Source organism: Doryrhamphus excisus, linkage group LG11, assembly GCF_037039965.1.
Source record: "Doryrhamphus excisus strain RoL-2023G ecotype Guam linkage group LG11, RoL_Dexc_Guam_v1.1, whole genome shotgun sequence".
In the NCBI taxonomy this organism is placed as follows: Eukaryota; Metazoa; Chordata; class Actinopteri; order Syngnathiformes; family Syngnathidae; genus Doryrhamphus; species Doryrhamphus excisus.
Window position 1 is genome coordinate 7,482,147 of NC_136367.1, and position 21,630 is coordinate 7,503,776.

At 40.9% G+C, this 21,630-nt stretch overlaps 1 protein-coding gene across 2 annotated transcripts; it reads right to left on the minus strand.

Annotated features, from left to right (window-relative positions):
* Positions 1–19,640, minus strand: kcnk10a (potassium channel, subfamily K, member 10a). 2 transcript variants are annotated; one of them, XM_058086192.2, is made up of 7 exons: positions 19,256–19,640; positions 13,097–13,467; positions 9,939–10,056; positions 9,700–9,860; positions 6,733–6,850; positions 4,881–5,023; positions 1–1,538 (listed from the first exon to the last, which is right to left on the minus strand). In XM_058086192.2, exons 1-7 carry the CDS (start codon positions 19,305–19,307, stop codon positions 843–845), a joined length of 1,659 nt encoding a protein of 552 aa, XP_057942175.2. In that variant the 5' UTR covers positions 19,308–19,640; the 3' UTR covers positions 1–842. The 2 variants fall into 2 exon arrangements, with proteins under 2 accessions (XP_057942175.2, XP_057942166.2); XM_058086183.2 differs by having other exon boundaries at positions 6,658–6,850; positions 19,256–19,639.
* Between the last annotated feature and the right edge of the window lie 1,990 nt (positions 19,641–21,630).

Consider the following 21,630-nt stretch of genomic DNA (forward strand, 5'->3'; position numbering starts at 1 on the left):
TAAATGTACTTTTTAAATTGTAATTAATTTTAAATTTATTCCCAATTTTTTTTTATTTATTGTCATACAGCCAGATTTTCTTTCTCAAACCTAAATTTCAAAAAAATTACAAATTAGTTATTTGTTTCTTATTTTCTTTCTTTCCTTTCATTGCTTTTCGTCTTTACATTTTTCCCCCTGCAATAATTCTCATTTAAAAAAAAACGTTTACGTGTTAGAGAATGACTGTCTTCTCTTCATAATTTTGCTCTTCATATTAATTCTTGTAAAATTCTATTTTGTTGTTTTATATTTGTGGTATTATTAGTATTATATTGTATATAGCAACGTAAACTTTTTGAGTGTTAAGCGCTGTGCAATGATTAGGGATGAGTGAGTACACCACCACCTGTATGTGTTCACCCATCGAAATTACCTGTATGGTTATTCAGAATGGGCGGGGCATAAACAGGAAGCAATAAGAGTTTAACCAAAAATGCGGAGGATGCTTAAATCGGTACATAATCAGCAATAAGCCGAAACAAAGAAACAAATTTTAAGTCTGAAATTGACACGGGTTGATTGGCACCTGTCAAATCAGGACCTACCTGGTCCTCATGGACTCATGCGTCTTTTGATGATGCGGCAGTTTATATATGTACAATTTTATTTTTCTTGCTGAATTTTGTGGATGCGACTTAAACACGAGAAATTCCGGTATTCCAAAGTTGCACCCTTTCATTTTTCACCGTGTGGCCCTCACTTTGAAAAACCTCAGACACCCCCAACATAAAGTATAAACCGCCTCAGACGAAAGCAAACACCGAAGGCACAAATGGTGAGATTTCAAACATTTAGAACGTTTAGACGTTAGACATCTCGATGTGCACCTCTTCCACTTCGAGTGTTTTCTCGTTCTTGTTCTCCTTGTTCTGCTCAAGAAGTATCCCGTTATGTGACTTGCAAGCTTGCACTTTAAGAACGTCCACAAACAATGAAAATTCCGATAAGCTGGTGTTGCACTCTTTGTCTTCATTCTCTTCTTGTTCCTCGTCCTTCCTCTTCCCATCGTCCATTACTGCTGTGCTGCAGTCAAAGGGGGGTGTGCTCCACCCGTAGGCTTCACTGCGAGGACGGCGAGCGTCCTCTGGGATGTTTTTCATGAGGTCCCGATTCCTGTTCCGTTTTGCCAGTTTGGTGACAGAACCCAAGCGGTTGGAAATGTTGTCCTCGGGTGTGGTTTCATGGTTGGACTGACGGTCACACTGCTCCGCCCCCCTCAAGCGAAGATTGTTCAACTTTGTCTCCAGACTTTCCTGGGAGGAGGTCTGGTAGTTGTTCGAGTCCAGGCTATTGAAGATGGCGCGGCGTTCTGGAGAAAGCACATCCAGAGACACGGCACGCTGATCCAGGCCCAGCTGGCGTCTTTCCATACTGCGGATGGTGGCGGCTCGCTGCAGTTTATCGCTGACCTCAACACTCATACGCCGCCGTGTTTCTCTCAGCTCTGCTCGCACATTCGCTTTCCACTCTGCTGCGTGGGCTTTGATTTCTCCAACCTTGGCAAAATACACAAATGCATATAAACCATATCTCAATTCAATCAGCAATTTTTAAGACCTAATACAAGACCTTAAACCGTCAAACACTAACATTGCTATAACATCAAGAAAATACTCATTTGATCCCAATGTAATAGTTTACAGATTGTTTGGTTTAATGATTATATAATTACTATTGATTATTCAATTGTACTATTGAGAATATGCATGTGTTGTTGATCTGGTGACCGTGGACCACCTGCTGTAGAAGTCGATAAAATTGATCTGATGTGCTGGTATTATAGACCCAGGGCTCAACAATAACGATGTACCGATGGCCCGGGGCAAGTTAAAACATAATTGGGGCAAGTAAATCCAATCAGTGATATTCCCGTGGGGCAAGTGCACTTTGGCATGCCATACTGCCAAGAGTTTTTTTAAAAGCGGTTCTTGTTGGGTGTTGGTAAAACACGGACTGCGTAATTCCGGTGGTAATTTGCAAACCAATCCTTCGACCAATCGACCAATCAGAATCGTTTATTTAGACCGCGGTCCGCAGTCCACAGTCTGCGTTTTACCCACACCCGTTCTTGTTGGCGATCAACCAATCAGCGATGGTTTGACTAGGAAAACATCTATCATGGCGTCCCTGCCAACATGGTCTAATTCTTCAACAACTTGAGAAGGAAAACAGCAAAAAGTGATGAAGCAGTGCCTCCTAAACAAGTATTTTATTAGCGGCAGCAAATCAAATGATGGCACAGGTGAGTGAATCACATTGCTGTGACAATTTGAAGTGGTCACAATGAAACACCACCGATTAGATCCAATACCAAGTGCTGATTTTGCACAAGCTACAAAATCTAGCGCTTCCATTTCTCTGTGGATTTTTCTCACCTTTGCTTCACAAATTATTGTTTGACCATTGAGCATTTTTGTCTGGATTCAAAACACTTTACTAGTACACAAATGTGTCTATTCAATAATGTTTCATTGTGGTGCACAACTTCTAAAAGGCAAAGTGCCTAGAAGTCTCTTGACAATCCAGATTTCCATGCACCGTCATGATCTATGTAGGAAAACAACCACAAGAAATGATCATCATTTCATGATTTAATGTTTTGTCTAAATTAATCATTTTCAAACATAAACATGGCTAAATGAATACAAACATAAGGCATTCAGAGGATGCATTCAAACTGTGAATGTAGTAGGCTACGCTGGTAAACAAGTGATGTTATTTAAATGTTCGGTGTGACACACAAACACCAGACGTTACGGAAACAACAAGCTTTTATGGCTATTGAACAAGCTCACGAGTAAGCCAAAGCTGTAAGCGCATTTAGATCAATAATACTATCTGCCTCAAAGCCTGGACAGGATAAAAAAAAACAAAAAACTAATTATTGTTGTATGGAATCGTTGAAACTGATTACAGATCAAGACTTATTTCTATCTGCAATTAGATGTGATTAATTCTCTGTCAACTATGGATAAAAAAATGTGATTAATCAAGATAAAATATTTTAATCAATTGACAGCCCTAGATTATATGTAAAGTTACTTGGGAAAACTTCTATACGAGGGCTTGTAGGCAAGCTTGTGTTGCATCAGTCACTTATGCATCAGTCATTATCAGTCACTTATGCATCAGTCATTATCAGTCACTTATGCATCAGTCATTATCAGTCACTTATGCATCAGTCATTATCAGTCACTTATGCATCAGTCATTATCAGTCACTTATGCATCAGTCATTATCAGTCACTTATGCATCAGTCATTATCAGTCACTTATGCATCAGTCATTATCAGTCACTTATGCATCAGGGGTAGCATGAGCGCTATTTTCCTCGAAATTTATTTTGTCTTATTCCATGAAGTCATCATAAAACAGTCATACTACTTACAATATGAGAATGTTCATTTTCATTGACAGTGACTGCTGCATGGACTGGCCATAACATTAGGTACATTTGCACACTGGCTGCATCAAACTCTGCCTGTATGGCTTTGGTCAAATACTACACCCCTCTCAATATACTGCAGTATGCAAGTTGTAATTTGAAACTTGTTTAGTACACCGCACGGTTCCCAAGAGAGCTGTATACGGCTTTTGTGTCAATGCTGGTGTTTTTTTTCCCGTCTGCTCTCGTCTAATTTGACTGGTGATATGAAGCCACTTAATTGGAAAACTTTGCCTCAAGTACTGAATGCTGTGGGGTTTTTTTTACTACAGTGATCAAGGTTGACAGATAATTTCCCTATTGCATGTTTGCATTAATATTGTAATGAAGTTAAACTTGAGGCAGCATCGTACAACAGAGTCATTTCCTACAGGATACGTTGCAGGGAAAATAAACATTTAATCATGAAGGCTATTTATGTATTTGTCCCCAACTTAGTCATTTTGATAGTAGGCTAATATCTATACCTAATATAGATACATACAGCATGTGTTACCTTCATTGTAAGGCTTATATAAGACTTCACATTTTTTGCGGCTCCAGACATATTTGTTTTTTGTATTTTTTGGTCCAATTTGGCTCTTTCAAAATTTTGGGTTGCCGACCCCTGGTCCAGGGAGAAGCAGTCTCTGTGTGTGACTGGCCAATCACAGAGTGTATATTGCAAAATAGAATTTCTTTATCTCCTGGTTGTAAGAACAGCTAAAATAATACATAAGACTAAAAATAACCAATTACCTAAAAACACTTCTATGCTAGGACAAGGTTAAAAATCCATAGCATTTCAGTATGTGGAATCAAACTATGGATTGGATTTAGAAAGGAAATCAAACAATGCACAATGATGAGCCAATTCAAGAAACAATACAAGCAGCCTGAACGGCACAAATTATCAGTCGGTAATTATTTGGTATTTATTTTCGTCTTTGTTTGCTTGGTGTCTTAGTGGATTACTTAACTGCCTCCCTTTAGTGCCATATTTGCTATGGCAGCCTCCCCAAATTTTTGCTGCAGTGGTCAGGTTTTTTTCATGCTTTTTGTATAACAAAAACTAATATTTTGTTTCTTTGTGGTTCAAGTACTTTTTTGCATTTTGTTCTGTGCAATAATACTCTGCTCCTTTTGTCTCTAGTAAAAGTCTTCTATACAGAACCTGTCTGCTCCGTCTCTGCTTTGGGGTCCAACCAGTATCAAATCATCAAGAAATGGGTATGTTCTAATTGTCATGAACATTTCTGATTTATGTGTAGTCAAGAAGTTTGCAACTTCTTGCCCATCCTTTTGATTGTTCACAGACATTGTTCCTAGAATTGCAAAATGATTATAGATTTTAAGAGTATTTCACAATAACAGTTCAGATGTAAACAAACAGTACATGTATGTTATAAACGTACCTCTTCTTTGGTCTTTTTGGAAAGCACCCTTAACCAATCGCCAATCATATTAAGCACGGCAGCAAAATACGCCAGACCACCCAGGATCCAGAACCATACGAGTGGTCTGTACCATTTGCGGTAAGCAATCCTCCGATTTCCGCCTGAGAGGGGGATAAAAAAGGCGCATAAAAAACAACATGAAAAAAAGGCAATTGTAACACAGAAAATCCACATTTTGTTGCTCAAGAATGCATTTACCGTATTTTCGAGACTTTAAGGCGCACTTTTATAAAAAAATGGATGATGCGCGTTTTAATGTGGTTCCTTACGTGTGTTCCAAAATCTTGAGTGAGTGTAGACCATTTCCTGCTGACACATGGTCATAAACGAAGATGACAGCGATAAACCAATCGGAAAAACCACATGTAATACGCACAGCGCGTATCCTAACGTCCGCCACCCCTCCGGGGGGGCCAGCAACAATGCTTCGAAAGCCAATTGAAGCTTGCTAGCATTCTAGGAGGGTAGCCAAAAGAAAGTCAAAGTGGTGTTGCACCCGGCACCCATGGACGACCTAACAATGACAGACTTTGACAATGATAGGAAACTCGACATATTTCAAGGCGATATTGACGCAATGATGGTGGCGCTGCCAGGAGGACTACCGAGATGAACAGCCACTTGACCACGAGACTGACCCTGATGAGACAATGATGGGAGGGAACCAGGCATGTTTGAAATTGCCCAGCTGTTCATATACAAAAAATGAGGACTTGTGGATTTGTGGGAGAAGATTAATCAAAAATATGATGATTAAATTGATAAATAATATAATAAAGTCCAACTAACTGTTTTGCTTCTGTTGCCTTTTTTTCTTTTTGGTAGACCACATGTTTTATCATGAGTACAGAAATAAACCCCGGAATTGAGACTGCGCCTTATAATCCGATGTGCCTTATGGTGACAGCAGACAGCAGAGACACACAGCCAGGTTGCACGTTGAATGAAACCTCTGCAGTCGGAACCAACTGAAGCCTAAGTATACCTTTATACCTTGGTATCGATCAATATCAATACCAATATTGGGATCGATTCGACCACTTACCACACACGACCATTTACAGCAAGATCTTGAACACCACTGCTGCTTTCTACGCTATTAAAAGTGTATTTCCCGATGCTGATCCCGATAGGATGTCCCCTTCTGCACAGTGAAGCTTCGATAGCAACCACTAATAGCAGCCGTGTGCATGTAGCAGTACTTAAATCCTTAACTCATTGCCACCATCAAATTCTTCATCTTCCTGTTTATTTCCACACACACATTATTAAGACGTTTTTGTGATGTTCAGGGTGTACCTGAATGCATCTCACGTTCTTGCAATGAGAATGAGAAGGAAAGGAAGACGTGGCTTGGAGATACAGTACATACAGCAGTGTTGGAATTGTGTTGCAGTGTGTGTTATAAAACAGTGTCAGGCTCTGTGGGACTGTGTGAGGATGCTCCACTGTGCTTCGTATTAAGACTTCTCCACTGTGTGTGACATCAGACGCCTTGTGTCTGACGTCTTTCAACGTAATTCATGCAATTTATTAAGTAACTTAGTTACTATTGTTAACGTTTTATTTTTCAAAAGCCCAAATTAAAAAAAAAAAACGTTTACTTTGTTATGACATAACAAGATTATAAAAACGATGCATGCTGTATTTATTAGTCCTGAGAGGTAATTGCACAGTAGCATGTGCTCTCTTGTCGTGTTTTATTTCTTTTGGATAGAAGATAAAGATCCTTCACCTGCCACATAGTCTCCTATTCCAACAGTTGTCAGGGTGATCACGACAAAATATGTTGATTCCAAAGCTGTCCAACCTTCGATGTGTTTGAAGATTACGGCTGGGATGGTCACAAACAGGATGCAACCAGCCAGGATGAAGAGGAGAGTCGAGGCCACTCTGATTTTTGTCTGACTGATCTGGTTGGGTTTATTCTATTGGTAGAAACCACACACACACAAAACAAAGATGATTGTGTTTTCAGTAGGGTTATTATATATTATTTTTATTCATTAATAATAATTAATTATTTTACTATCCGACAATGTGACTGTTGATTATGTGAATTAGTGAAAATGCTTAACTCAATGCCACCACTGTCCTCACAGGGACATATTGGGAATGGTTGTTACTAGGGATGCTCCGATCAAGGTTTTATGCTGAGTGAAATCGTCCGATGTCGATACTGATCACATACTAGATGAAGTGTAAATGTTTAAATGTACAATTGACTATAGGAGGGATCATCAAGGTTTTTTTCTTGTGAGGACTACTTTTATGAATTGAAAATGGACGATATGATTGGGGAACCATGAAATTTAGACAAAAACTTACTTTTCAGGCTGCACAGTGGTCGAGTGGTCAGACGCAGGCCTCGCAGCTAGGAGACCCGAGTTCAATTCCACCCTTGGCCATCTCTGTGTGGAGTTTGCATGTTCTCCCTGTGCATGCGTGTTTTTTTTCCCCACATTCCAAAAACATGCTAGGTGACTCCAAATTGTCCATAGGTATGAATGTGAGTGTGAATGGTTGTTTGTCTATATGTGCCCTGTGATTGGCTGGCCACCAGTCCAGGGTGTACCCCGCCTCTCGCCCGAAGACAGCTGGGATAGGCTTCAGCACCCCCTGTGACTCTTGTGAGGATAAGCGGTAGAAAATGAATGAATGAACTTACTTTTTCAACATCACACAGAATCACTCTTTCAGGATGCAAGATCAGCTTGAATGCGTTCCAGACCGAACTGCCTGTCCGACGAATCCAACCACTTTTCGGGCTTTCCACCTAATGGCCGCCACACTTGAGAGGCAGCACTGTGGACGAGTCGGTTGGGCGACGCATTCACATCCAGAACAAATTGTCAACACTGGCTGCTTTTCCTCCTCTGAACTACTTTGATATCCCCAAATTCCGTCTACATATGTTAGCCAATCCAAACCGTGGGACACTTGTACAGTTCACTCCGGACGTGGGTGCGTCACTCGCCGGTGTGGCGATGGGTTTTGCCAGTCGTTTTTGCCAGGTTTTGTCGTCTCCTGAGTGTGGCGCCCATTAGATCCCGGACAGCCCAAATGATGATCACATCACGAGCCTCGATATACTACGTCATCACATCCTGCCATGTGTCTGCCACACAATGCCCCATCCTGGCAAGACACTTTTTGTGGCATGTTTTGGGGATGCAAAACTTACTATATCACTCTCACAACGACATGGTCACTATTGGCTTGATGCTGCAATGGGGGCGGAGCTAATCAGTGAAGTATCGGAATATGACAATACTGTGCTTTTTCACAGAAATTGGCCGGTACTGATCGTTGGCCGATCGATCGGAGCACCCCCAGTTGTTACCAATATACAAAAGACGGAAAAGTACACAAAAATCATTAAATAATTGTGACAAAAATCATGATAAAAAATATGTACAAAAACTTAAGAAATGAAAATCAGACATTGACTTGTGGTTCAATTCAGCAAAGCAGAAGTCATAGAACATAAACAAGTCTCCTGCGTGTTTCTTCTTGGCTAGGCTTCATTTTGGTCTGTAAACGTAGAGCTGACGTCACTTGATAAAAAGCTCCACACTTCCAAGCTTTGTAGTTTGTCAATATGCATTTTGGCAAATCACAGTATTTTTTTTTATTATTTTGTCAATTTCCAGTTATTTCACTGACCGTTGTGGGTTTTTCTTTCTTTCACAGAAGGCTACCAACAATTCTGTCCACATTTATATAGTTATATATCAAATTCTACAGTGTCACTCTATCACAGGGGTCGTAATAAATTTATTCATAACGTACAGCCTATTGTTTTTATTGCATATTTAAACACATCGTCTGTATTCTAGACCTAAATTAAGCATTTTCAGGCATAAAAATGGTTGAATGAACACAAATACAAATATAAGGCATTCATATTTAATTTATTATTATTATAGAAAACACATTCAAACTACATGGTATTCTAACTGGTCTCTAGGTGTCAGTAATGTTGCATTCATGAGATAATGCTATGACTATTGATAGCAAAATAACAAGGGAAACGTGTGAGTCTATGTTATGCCTCGTTTTCTATGTTGTGTTTTTTTTCTTGTTTTTTATGTCTGATATATTAGGTAAGTAAAGGTGTCTATAGGGGTCTTATTCCATGTCTCGGAGGCTCAAATAATATTTAAACATTTATTTAGAAGGCTGCAAAAAATATTCTATTTATAAGTAAGGAATCCGACTTCAAAAAACGTATCACTTATCACTGTTGGGTCTAGAAGCAATTAACCCAGGGGTTAACTAAACAGGGGATTATTGTCCATGAAACAAAACCAACTGAACCCCACATGAGCGAGCACTTGGTGATTGAGGTCAGGAGGTTAGAGACAAACAACCATTCACACTCACATTCATACCTATGGACAATTTGGAGTGGCCAATTAACCTAGCATGATTTTGGAATGTGGGAGGAAACCGGAGTACCCGGAGAAAACCCACGCATGCACAACGAGAACGTGCAAACTCCACGCAGAGATGGCTGAGGGTGGAATTGAACTCAGGTCTCCTAGCTGCGAGGCCTGTGCGCTAACCACCCGGTCACCGTGCAGCCCACCTCTGTCTCCAAATGCCTGTTAATGTTGGGTTAGGAAGTTTTTTGAACAAAAGAGTAACGTGTTTCTTGACCTGCTCCATGTGGAAAATGCCTGGAGATAATTTCCTGTTGTAATTTGCTGCTAAAAATATAAAACTGACATGACATACGTATTTCTAAACCATCACACCTATTTATGTTACTCACCCGAAACGTCTTCTCCACTTTGGCAATACTTTTGACAAATATGGTACCTAGTTGGTCTCCGACCCCTGCCAACAGGAATCCAAACAGCGGTATTCCAAATATTGCATATAAAATGCAGAATATCTTTCCTCCCTCAGTGCTCGGGGCAATATTACCGTACCCTACAAAAAAAAATAAACAATAAATCATGTTCCACTGCATACAAACACAGAAGTCTTTTTGCAAACATGGGAATGTACCGATAGTTGTGATGACTGTTCCAGCAAAGAAAAAGGCACTACCCAAATCCCAGTGGCTGGAATTATAAGAGGTATCACCAACAGGATTGACGCCAGCGTTCACAGCATCAACAGAGTGCTGGGGAGACAAGGGAGAAAAATGATGGATGGATGCTGTGAATTGTTGATATACTTTCCAATCCAAGACAGGATGACATAGGCGATACTAATCCAATGTCCATACTTTGTGCAAATACACCTAATGTTTCTGGTAATTTTTTTAAGCAGTCTATTTCAATTCATAGCATAGTTCATAGCATAAACGCCCCCCTAAATAAATGGCTTGTCCCCTGAAATGAACCTTTTAGAAGTGAAAACTCAGCTCGACTCATTGCTCATCTCCGTTCTCTGCGTCTTCACACGCCAAATAGCCCCTCCTCCCCCTCTGTTTATGTCAGTGATAACAATGCTGGTGATTGGATACCACATGACTTTAAGATATCAATACATATTTAACTTCACTTGACTTGGAGTCATTTGGCCCCATGTCAAAACATCAGGTCCCTATACACTAAAGTGCTGAACACATAAAAAATTGCAAGAACATTTTTCTGAGCAACAGAATGATTGAACACTGAACCATCTGATGTCCACTTGCTCCAACTGCTTCTCAGGTCTTGTACGAAAATGTTCATGTCAGATGCTCATTCATGTTTTCTCAGCTTCTCTTCCTGTTTCAGTCGTGTGGTGTAGAATTTTCTGTTGGTGACCTTAATGACGGGTGTGATGTCAATGTCTACATCCACCTCCTTTCATTGTAGGAAATTGCCAATTCCTGACTTTGTTGGAGCAACATCCATTTCATCTGACTTTCATATTCTTTCGTCCCGGGTGCAATTTGGTGCCCCATAAGCATAATAATAATAATGCATTTTGATCCATCTCATTAATTGTATTTTTCATTTGCTCAATGATATTTTCCTTTGCTTTCTCTTCCTTGAGAGTGGCGTGCAAGGCAGCATTATCACTAGGGGTGTGTATTGGCAAAAATCTGGCGATACGATACGTATCACGATACTAGGCTCACGATACTGTTAACAAGGCGATATTTTTTTGTTTTTCTTGTAGCTAAAGATTATTTCCTGGAAAAACTGAATTACACCAGCAACATGCACTTACTAAACACATTTTTATTCGATTAGAACCTTATGTTATGCTGTATCAAAAACTTTCCTCTGTAAAAACTTAAATTTGGATAATTTTGGCATTTGGATAAATAAAGCTTTAACATCCAGCAAAAAAACCCATAAAAAACAAATAAATTAAATTATGTCTCAAGATCCTGCTCAACTGTTCACATTATATTAGCTCTGAAAAAATGCAGAGTATCCAGTCCCTGACTTATCCACCATCAGAAGAGTATTTTTGTGGCACAAAGTAACTAACATCAGTAAAAAGTCCTTTTAGGATGCTTGAAATAAGCATTATTTAACAAAATTTGAAAAACAAAATACCTGCAATATCACAGTACTACTTTTGTAGTATACAAAAGGACCTTGGCATTGCTTGATAGTGGCAGGTCCTCATGGTGTCTCGCTAAGTGGACGATTTGTCGTGTTTCCCCAATACTTTATTCGGGCACGACACATTTTCCAAACGGCATGGGTTTTGTCCATTTCTGCACACCCTACTTTGTGTAGAAATCCAAAATGTGTCCACACTTCAGCCTTGTACGCCGCAGGGGCCACTGTTATGTGCTGGCATTGTGCCATGTTGAACTGTGTTTATGTGTGAGGACGTTTCACTCGTCAATCTCCTTCAACGTCCTTGCCTAATTGACTACGTAAGTGCTGCCACCTAAAGATTGGAGGTTTAAATTCAAATCAGAAATGAACCTTTGTCGTGTCTGCACTTGAATAAATACCATATACAGTCTATGATAAATGCCTAAAAATATCCATATCATACTTTTAAATATCGATACAGTATCGTGGAACGAAGTGTCGCGATATATCGCTGAAACAATATTTTCTTACACCTCTAATTATCACCTCTTAGTACTCCATTTTCACATCTCTTTTCCGCTACTCAGCGCTCCTCACCTTGCCCTCACAACCACAACAGGAACCTATCAGATCAGAATGAGACCACCCCAAACACAATGGCAGTCAATCGATGTCCACTTCAAGGTGTGACTGCACCCCAAAAACAACCAAGCCCAAAAAAAGGAAACTGAAATCAGGTCAAATTACATGCAACAGGTTTGTTTTGTCCCTTTTTTCCTGAACATCGAGGCTTAATCAACAATTGTTACATAAATATTGCTGCAGCCACTCGCTAAATGTACTGCCAAAAAGGTCAGTAAGGATAATTCAGAATGCCGCCTACAGAGAACATACTAACTCCTTATTTCTAAAATCACAAATACTTCAACTTGCTGATATAGTTCATCTTCAAACAGCTAAAATAATGCATAAGGCTAAAAATAAGCAATTAGCTAAAAATGTCATCCAATACTTCTCTACAAGAGAGGAGAAATATGATCTCAGGGAAGAAGTACATTTGAAACACTTCTATGCTAGGACTACGTTATGCTAGCCATAGCATTTCAGTATGTGGAATCAAACTATGGAATGGATTGAGTAAGGAAATCAAACAATGCACAACGATGAGCCAATTCAAGAAACAATACAAGCAGTTGATGTTTGCTAAATACAAGGATGAAGAGTCTTGAACCAGTCATGATGTGCTATATATATCACTATATTGACACTTACTATGGTACCCATTATGGCATTGGATGCTCAGATCACCTCCTACGAGGTACGGGACAAAAAAATTAAAAAATTCAAAAAACAACAACAACAAAAAAAACCTTAAACTGTATTATGGAAAGCAGGAAGTGAACAAATGTAACAGTTAGTGATTGTAAAAGTATCAGATGGAGGGGTAGGATTTAATAAGCTTTGCTTCTTCCTACTCCTTTTGGACATGTGGAACTGGGAACTGATTATGGGATGCACTCAATTGGAATCTGATGCATGTTCAAATGAAATAAAACCATTACCATTACCATTACCATTACCAAATACTACTAACATGTCTGCATCAATTAGGCATAACTGTAAGTCAGATCAATATGTAGCTCAGCTTTCGTGAGCATCAACCTTTGGTCTTACTTTGATGAGCGCCTCCAGCTCGTCCGGGGACACACATGTGTGTTTGTGCAGGAACGCTGCTTTCTCTGCGGTGATGGTAATCTTTTGGTTATTTTCAAATGGCTGCTCCAGAGCCCGGAACATCAACCCCCCTGCCACCAGGTAAACCACCACCACAACAAACACTGCCAACACAGTCTTCAACTTCATCATGGTAAAAGGAGCTGAGCCATCAGCCTCCATGCTGGCCACCACACTGCTGGGCCGGGATAGTCGGGGCAAGGAGCAGCCCATCGGATTCTGCATTGTGGCAACGCTGGCGTGCACGAGGCTCGACTGAAGCATGCCAGGCTGCATCTTCTTGGGTGGGACCAGGTTGGTCTGAACTGCCACTGAAAGACAAGGACGACTCAAGATCAGCAGTATTCCGACAGGTGAACAAAGTCATCCCAAAAATGTCAAATATCTTGTTCTTGTTCTTACATGCATCATCAGCAATGCATTTTTATTTTTGCCTCCAATGACCCATCATAGAAGCTATCGACTACAGTGACCACCACAATCAGCAACTGAGGTTTTGGTGGAGGATTTTTCCAATTATGTTGTTGTGATCAAGCACCTCAGCTGGCAACCACAGCTGTTAGAGGCTGATCTGACACTTTGTTGATGGTGATGAACAATGCTATTTAGATGAGCCAACTTACAGCACTGTGATTGCTGGGTCTCTTTTATTTATTCGTATTATCTGAAGCAGTGGAGAAGCAACAAGTTCAGTGTTAAAGGGGACCTATTATGTTAATTTTTCCACCCTTTGTATTGAGTTGTGGACTCCTATAGAGCAGCTAGACACGATTACTGTCACGATTGGGCTTCACCCCCTTGTGACAGCTCTTTTAGTTTCCTTCTATGCCTCTGTTCCAGTTTCCATGCCCTTATTTTGTAACCACTTCCTTTCCTGTTCCCTTCCGTTTTCTGATCCCTGCTCATTTCACGCACCTGCCTCTAATTTCATACTCCCTATTTAGTTCAGGTGTGTGCTCTTTCGGTTGTGGTGTCATTGTCTTTTGTTTGGGATTGTTTGGTGGTTGTTGCTGTATCCTACTGCTTACCCTGTATCGTTCATGCCTCACGACTCCTCACACCTTTGCCTAACCTTCTTAGTGCTGTTATTTCCTGCTGCCTACTCTTTTCCCATGAGTAGTTGAGCTTCCTAGTTTTTCCTTGTTTTCTGCTTTGTGCCTTCTGTTGTACTTTTAGTTCCCCGGTGACCTTTGGTTACCGGCGTCTTTTGTTGTACTGTGTTTTTTCCTCCCCTGTGAGCGCCTTCTGTTCCCATTAAATACCCTTTTTTACCATCTTCACCTTCGTCTCTGCTCCGGGGGCCAAAACGCCTGGCGCACGCACCAGCCCTTGTAACAATAACCTGCACATAGAGCTTTCTAGATCTTCCAAAAGCTGCACCTATTCCAGCGGTATTTCTTTGGCTTTGCAAAATGGTCTGTTTTAATTTATTCCACCCATGGCCCGCCTCTGGACATGCCCACTCCGTTGTGATTTGTCACACTCACAAGCGTTTCTGAGGACCTCCGCAGTGCTGCCGAACACCACTTTCTAATTTTGTCGGTATAGGATTGATAATAAATGAATAAACCCTTTGGAGAGTTACTTGTAAAGTGATTAGCAGCTACTGGTAGCTCATTAGCTACTGGCTGGAGACCATTGACTTACTGTGTATGAACTCAGAGTGGTAATGTAGGTCCGCGTTTATTGAGTGCAGACAATCATGACACAGCATCTATAGTAGGGACGCGTGGGGCTACCTGTGTTTCCAAAAATATGGGTAGTTCACCAATTGTGATGGAAAAGACTATTCCCAACTTCAGACATTGATTAGCTTGTAATTTGCATGCATGCGTGCAGGTAAGAAGCTCCCTATAATGAATCTCAGATTCATTCATTCATTCAGAGGCAGGGTACACCCTGGACTGGTGGCCAGCCAATCACAGATTATTACACAAAATAAACACAGTTAGGACACTGATAAGTTAAATTGTTACTAAAGATGGCCGATAATATGAGGCCACCGATAATATCGGCCGGTATCAGCATAAAAATGGATGACACCAGAGTTTGTTCACATACTATAGTGCTTTCCACAGGCTTGTGTTCCTGGACACTAGCCTGTACTGAAGTCAGCTAGCTTCTCACGTTAGCCTCTGGGCCACTTCAGTAAAGCACAATTTGAAAGTCTTGACATTCTTGCCAGCTCGTAGATCTTGCTTGGTAGTGAATTCCCGTTTCCCATGATAATAGAAGATGCCAAAGGCTTCAATAACCACTTCCTCGCTAGTTGCTTGACTTTTATCTTAGCCGCTGACACTTGGATATCAATGGGTAGATAGGGAACGTCAGGGCACGTAAAAATGTGCTTGAATAAACAAACAGAGCTGCGCGAAAGGCAGCCACTGTTGGCGGCAATGTTAACTCAACTACATAAATGCATACATGTACACATCAATACATACATAGATATAGTTTATTACTCTCTAAGAGGAATTTGAATTTCCAGCAGCTCTGCAAAAATGGGCTTCCGCGCACAAAAGATGACCTCGGCCCTGTCTGAATCCGGGGTCTACATCTTACTAGGCCAGCAGGCTACCTGGTCTACGAAGGCCTGACATTCGGAGGCTCCTCCTCCAGCCACAAACCAGCCATGTGAATTCAGACGGTCTCGCCTTGCTCACACTTCCTGGTTGTGTTACTTGTTCTCATGCTTACCCTGATGTCCTTACAGAATGACATCTGCCTTCAATCACAAGTTAAGAAAGTAGTATTATAACTAAATTGAAATTTACATTATAGAAGTAAAGTTATTAGTTTTTTCAAAAGTAGGTTTTACACAGACACACACACACATATATATATATATATATATATATATATCTCAGCTATCTTTCGGGCAAGAGGCGGGGTACACCCTGGACTGGTGGCCAGCCAATCCCAGGGCACGTACAGACACACAACCCTTCACACTCACATTCATACCTATGGACAATTTGTGGTCGCCAATTAACCTAAAATGCATGTTTTTGGAATGTGGGAGGAAACCAGAATACCCGGAGAAAATCCACCCATGCACGGGGAGAACATGCAAACTCCACACAGAGTGTCCGTTATACGTTATTTGTTATATTATATTTGAATGTTCAATATTTTCCATGCACAAAAAATTATTTGACCTTTGGTATATTGTAAGTCATGTGACACACATAAACTGGATACTTAGCGGTAACCGGAAGTACTGTGTGGTAAGAGAAGCATGAAAGAGCAGAATGTCGAGAGAGAGCGAGAGCAAAGAAGTATTTTCCATTGCTGTACATTTTACCATTGGTCTACCTGGCGAACACGGTTAATATAACTTTGTTTTAAAACTGTATTATATCTTGTATTGATTGACTTATACAAGTTGTGCATGTAATTTTTTGCAATTTTCACGGTGTCCATCTGTGTTTCACGATGCTTCAATGCCCTGCAAAGGCGTGTGAATGCACTCAAGAGCAATAAATACCTCATGGACATCAGTAAAAGAAGCATGAACTCTTTACTAGACCAGGGTAGTCACTATGGGCAGGTGCGGCGCTCCTGCCTTGTGCCACACCTATGCCGCGCCCACGGAGTGTGGCCAGCTCACTTTGTACATTTTGTCAGCAGCACAATCTGGCGCAGCGGCGCACATCCACGCCTCCATCCCTCCCATCGGCGCAAGCGGAAGAGAGGGAGGAGAGAAAGTTTAACACAGCTGAGTGTAATGTAATCTTAACGAATCAAATGATCACCTCTCAGTGTCTTTAAATGCACCTGACTGGACTGCGCATCAGAGGCCACCATGTGCGTCATTCACCTCATACGCCACCTCGTGGGACACGTCATCTCTTCCTGACAGTTACATTAACCACAGCATCATGCTGATCCAAATAGTTTAGCAAATAGGAGAACCTTTGATGGTATATTCACGGTATCTCCTCCTCATCCTGTTTGAGAAAATATGAAAAGTAAAGAAATATATATCCTACATCCAGATTTTATCAGCCAACTTCATATTAATCGTTTTTCACTGTTGTTAATTATTAGCTGCCTAATGCGTGAGGGGTGATCTGGCATGCATTAGGCACAACCACAGAGATGAGAGTGGTCTTTGAAACTCATAATTCAGAGCTTCAGAGGGCAAGATAAAGGGTACTGTAGGTAGAGGATATAAATTAATTGAAATATCTGTTGGCCTGCAAGGGCTGTTAGCGTGCAGGCCGGAATACCCGGTGTTCTCCGGGTATTCCAGCTTCCTCCCACATTCTAAAAAACATGCTAGGTTAATTGGAGACTCCAAATTGTCCATAGGTATGAATGTGAGTGTGAATGGTTGTTTGTCTATATGTGCACTGTGATTGGCTGGCAACCAGTCCAGGGGGTACCCTGCCTCTCACCTGAAGACAGCTGGGATAGGCTCCAGCACCCCCCGTGACTCTTGTGAGGATAAGCGGTAGAAAAAGAATCAATGAATGAATCTATCTCTAGATGTTAATGTTTGCCCAGTAGGACTGTGTACATACGTAGTGTGATGGAGAAAACAACACAGCGTGCCGCTGCAGTGGCGGAGCTATATGCTAGCCAGATGTGGCCATGACCACCACACTTTTTATTATTAGACTAGCTTTGTTTCTTCAATTTGTTGTCAATTGTAATGGCCGGTACCACTACAAGTGTGTTACCTGAAGAATATAATGAACACGGAATGCCTAAAAGCAATATTTTTGCAGTACAATGCCATAACTGATGCACAAGTTGAAGAACTCAAGTGATTATCAAGAAAAACATGGATTACACTCTTGCACGCTATTTATATTGTCATCATTATATTTGTAAAAATGTACATTTTAGTTATATTAGGCATTAAAGTGAACAAATAACTGAAGAAACAAGGATGTTTTTTTTCCATGACTGTATGTGAGTAATGGTCTCACCTTGGCCACCCCGGTGTTAGAAAAAACTCTCTGAAACCCAGCGTTCAGAGCCACTCCAGACCTCTTTCAGGGCTCACTTCCAAATGGGCAAACCTCATTATCTGAACATTTAGTTCAACACGATAATACAACATTCTAACAACATTTATATGTCAGAAAAGTGGAAGAAGCATAATAGGCCCCCTCTAAATACTTATAGTGCTCAGAAAAGTGTTAGTGTTTTTTGACCTGTTAACTTCAGCCCTTTTTACGGCTCTGATTTTTTTTTTTTTTATTTTTTTTTTTTTAGCATTTTCTAATTATTTTGAGATTGCCAAAATAGTTTGACAATTTTTAAAAAATAAAGGTTGCAGGCAGGGACTACTCTCGAATGCAGTGCAATGTAAATAACTCGGGCTATTAGCTGTTGAAATGACTGTATAATGTCATTTTTTTGTTTTTTTATATCAATATTTTAATCTGCCACAATAATTTAATTTAAATAAAAATGCCTCAAAGTATTTTCTAATTTGAGCAATTAATCACAGATCATAATTCATTTATCTCTCAATTTTTAAAATATCTTGACAGGACTAATGTCATTGATTGGTTTGAAATATATAAAATTTTTTCATTGCCCAGTTTAAAATACGTAATATGTATAAAATATTCAAGCCATCATGCAGATAAAGACTTGAGGTGCTGATTGCTGATTTGAAAAATATAATATAAAAATATAGCGACCAAACAGTGCGCGTACATTTCAAAGCAGGTATCTTTTTGAAGTGATGTGTGACAAATATGACTATTATTATAGTATAAAAGCTTGTCTAAACGCACAGATGTGACCCACACATAAAATCTGAGGAGAATCCGCCCACGGTGGTTGATGTTTAATAGAACAACAGCAACAGCGGACATCCCTCCACTGCGCCACATCAGCAAGTCCTCGCCACTGAATTATCAACACGTTTTTAAACCATAACACCGCAAAAGTGAAGGCGCTGCAGTCCACGCCGCATTTTGCGTGAACACATCTGAGTTCGGTAGAGAACTAGAACAATTCTCCGGGGTTAACAGATTGTATCAAGCCATTTTAAAATAGGCATTTATGGGTATGTACTTTAAAAAAATCAACTTTATGCAGGCTCCCCCTGAACAAAAAGACTCGTTGAAGTCTAACCTGGTGAAGGGCTGTTCCCTGGTTTCCTTGGATTCTCACTTGGAAATTTCATCTTGCTTCTCCAGGCTCCGGATGCTTCTATGATTGAAATCGATTATTTAATCTCTCATCTGCCTCGGCTTTGGAGATGGCGATGATGGCGAGGGGAATCAAAACACATAACATAAGGCGAAATGTTGTGACCGGGAGTCTTGGCTGGATGCTCCTCTTCCGCCCCTCAGGAGCGTTGATACACTGCAACAGCATCAGCAAATAAACATCCTGTAAGCTTCTCCATCAACGGACGTCAGCTTCCATTTTGGACAATTTGACGTTGGTCGTGAGGCTCCGCCACACTGACTGCAGTGCGCCGTCAGGTAATAAGCTGAGCTGTCTGGCGTCGCAGCGACGTCACGTGATGCCACACGTTTCTCAAAACAGTCAACGCCTTCGGGGAAAGACAGAACAACAAGGATGATAATACAACTGTTTGATTAACATAACATGCAACAATATGAATATACTCAATATACGTGTATTTGTCTATGTTTTTATTGAGTAGTGTAATATTTCCGGGTGTAGTATCAAGTGTATTCAGTTCATTTGTTGTCATTGTGTCACGGTCAGGGGAGATTCTACAGAGTTAACAGGCGGTGTTAAATGTCTCACGGTGAAAAGAAAAATGTTATGCTATCACGGCCGCCCCCACCTACAAGCAAAACACGCGCTATGCGATCAATGGGTGAGTCCATTTTGCGCTATGGGGCGCATTACTGTCCAGAGGCGCGAACAGAGCGCCAAGTCAGAAAAAAAAGCGTGACGCCGCACGCCTCGTCGCAATGATTGACAACAAGCGCCGACAGTCAGGTGTTGCGCAAACCTGATGGGTCGTTGCGAACGAAACGGCTCTTAGAGCCGAGTCGTTTCTTTGACACTGTGCAGCCATTCATGAGTTATGAGTCCCAGCTGTCTTCCTAACGTATTATGTTTGTCGCCTTTATTCTTATTTAGACCTTTTTTCGAAGCGCCCCCCTTTTGGAGATTCAATTTTGGAGACTCGTAGTGTTTATTCAGAAATTGCCAACAATATTGACCAGAACATGTTATGTGGGGTTTACACAATCACCCGTCTGCTGAGTCTCAACACTTGGCTCACCTCTGCCTGCAACTCCCACCACGTCGGCTTCATCAACAACTTTGATGTTTTCCGGGAGAGACGACACCTCTTTGGGCCTGACAGGCTCCATCTTAACAGGAAAGGTGCCCGCATGCTCTCAGCCAACCTGGCATATGGCGTTCAGCATGGTATCATCCTTAAACCCACACCTGTTGCTCTGCCCCACACTGATTGATGTCCCCCCGGTCCATGCTCCTATCCACTCAGTTCCACCTCTGACCGGACTTGGACCTCAAATTTACACCAACACATCTTCCATTCCGGTAATCATTGTATCAACACATCAGACACCGCCATACTCTCTCTGTGAACCCTCATAACCTTCGACCACTCAATAGACACCCATACCCCACCTCCATGATCAGCAAGCCACCATCAATGTGGCCCTTTTTAATGTTTGCTCTCTTTCAAATAGAACTTTTTAATGAATGATTTGATTTTAGATAATAAGTTAGACTGTCTTCTTTTGACTGAGATATGGCTTGGTACTGACGCATCCGTTGTTCTGACTGAGGCCTGCCCACCAAACTTTAAGTTTTTATATTCTACTGGAGAGATTAAAAGAGGAGGTGGGACGGCATCCATCACAAATGACTCACTGACCTCAAATGGAGTGTCTTTTAACAGTTACAAGTCATTTGAGCACCATGCCTTAACTTTTAGCAGCCCTCCGATTCTTTGTATAACTGTATACAGACCACCCCATCACTCTAGTTCTTTTGTCAGCGAATTCTCTGAACTTTTATCAATCATTCACACTTCTTATAACAGGACTTTATTATCTGGTGATTTTAATGTACATGTTGATGATACCTCAGATCCAATATCCAGAGAGTTTTTATACCTTTTTTTTACAGCCAACTCACAACAGAGGACACACCCTGGACCTGGTCATAACCCATGGCCTGTCCATCGGTGTGTCCTCTGTTGTTGACCTGGCTATGTCCGACCACTACTGTGTATTTTTTAGCATCACCAGTTTTAACCAGGAGGGGGCCCCGGTGAGAACAGTGAGGAGGCGCTATCTAACTTCTGAAGTGGCTGCAAATTTTATTGAGATTTTACAGAGCACTCCAGCTGAAATTTTACCCGCACCTTGTGATTTTATCGTTGATAATTTTAACAGTAAACTGAAGTCAACTCTGGACTCAGTAGCTCCACCTGTAACGAAAACAATAAAAAGAAAACCTACACCCCCATGGAGAAAAAACGATAAAAT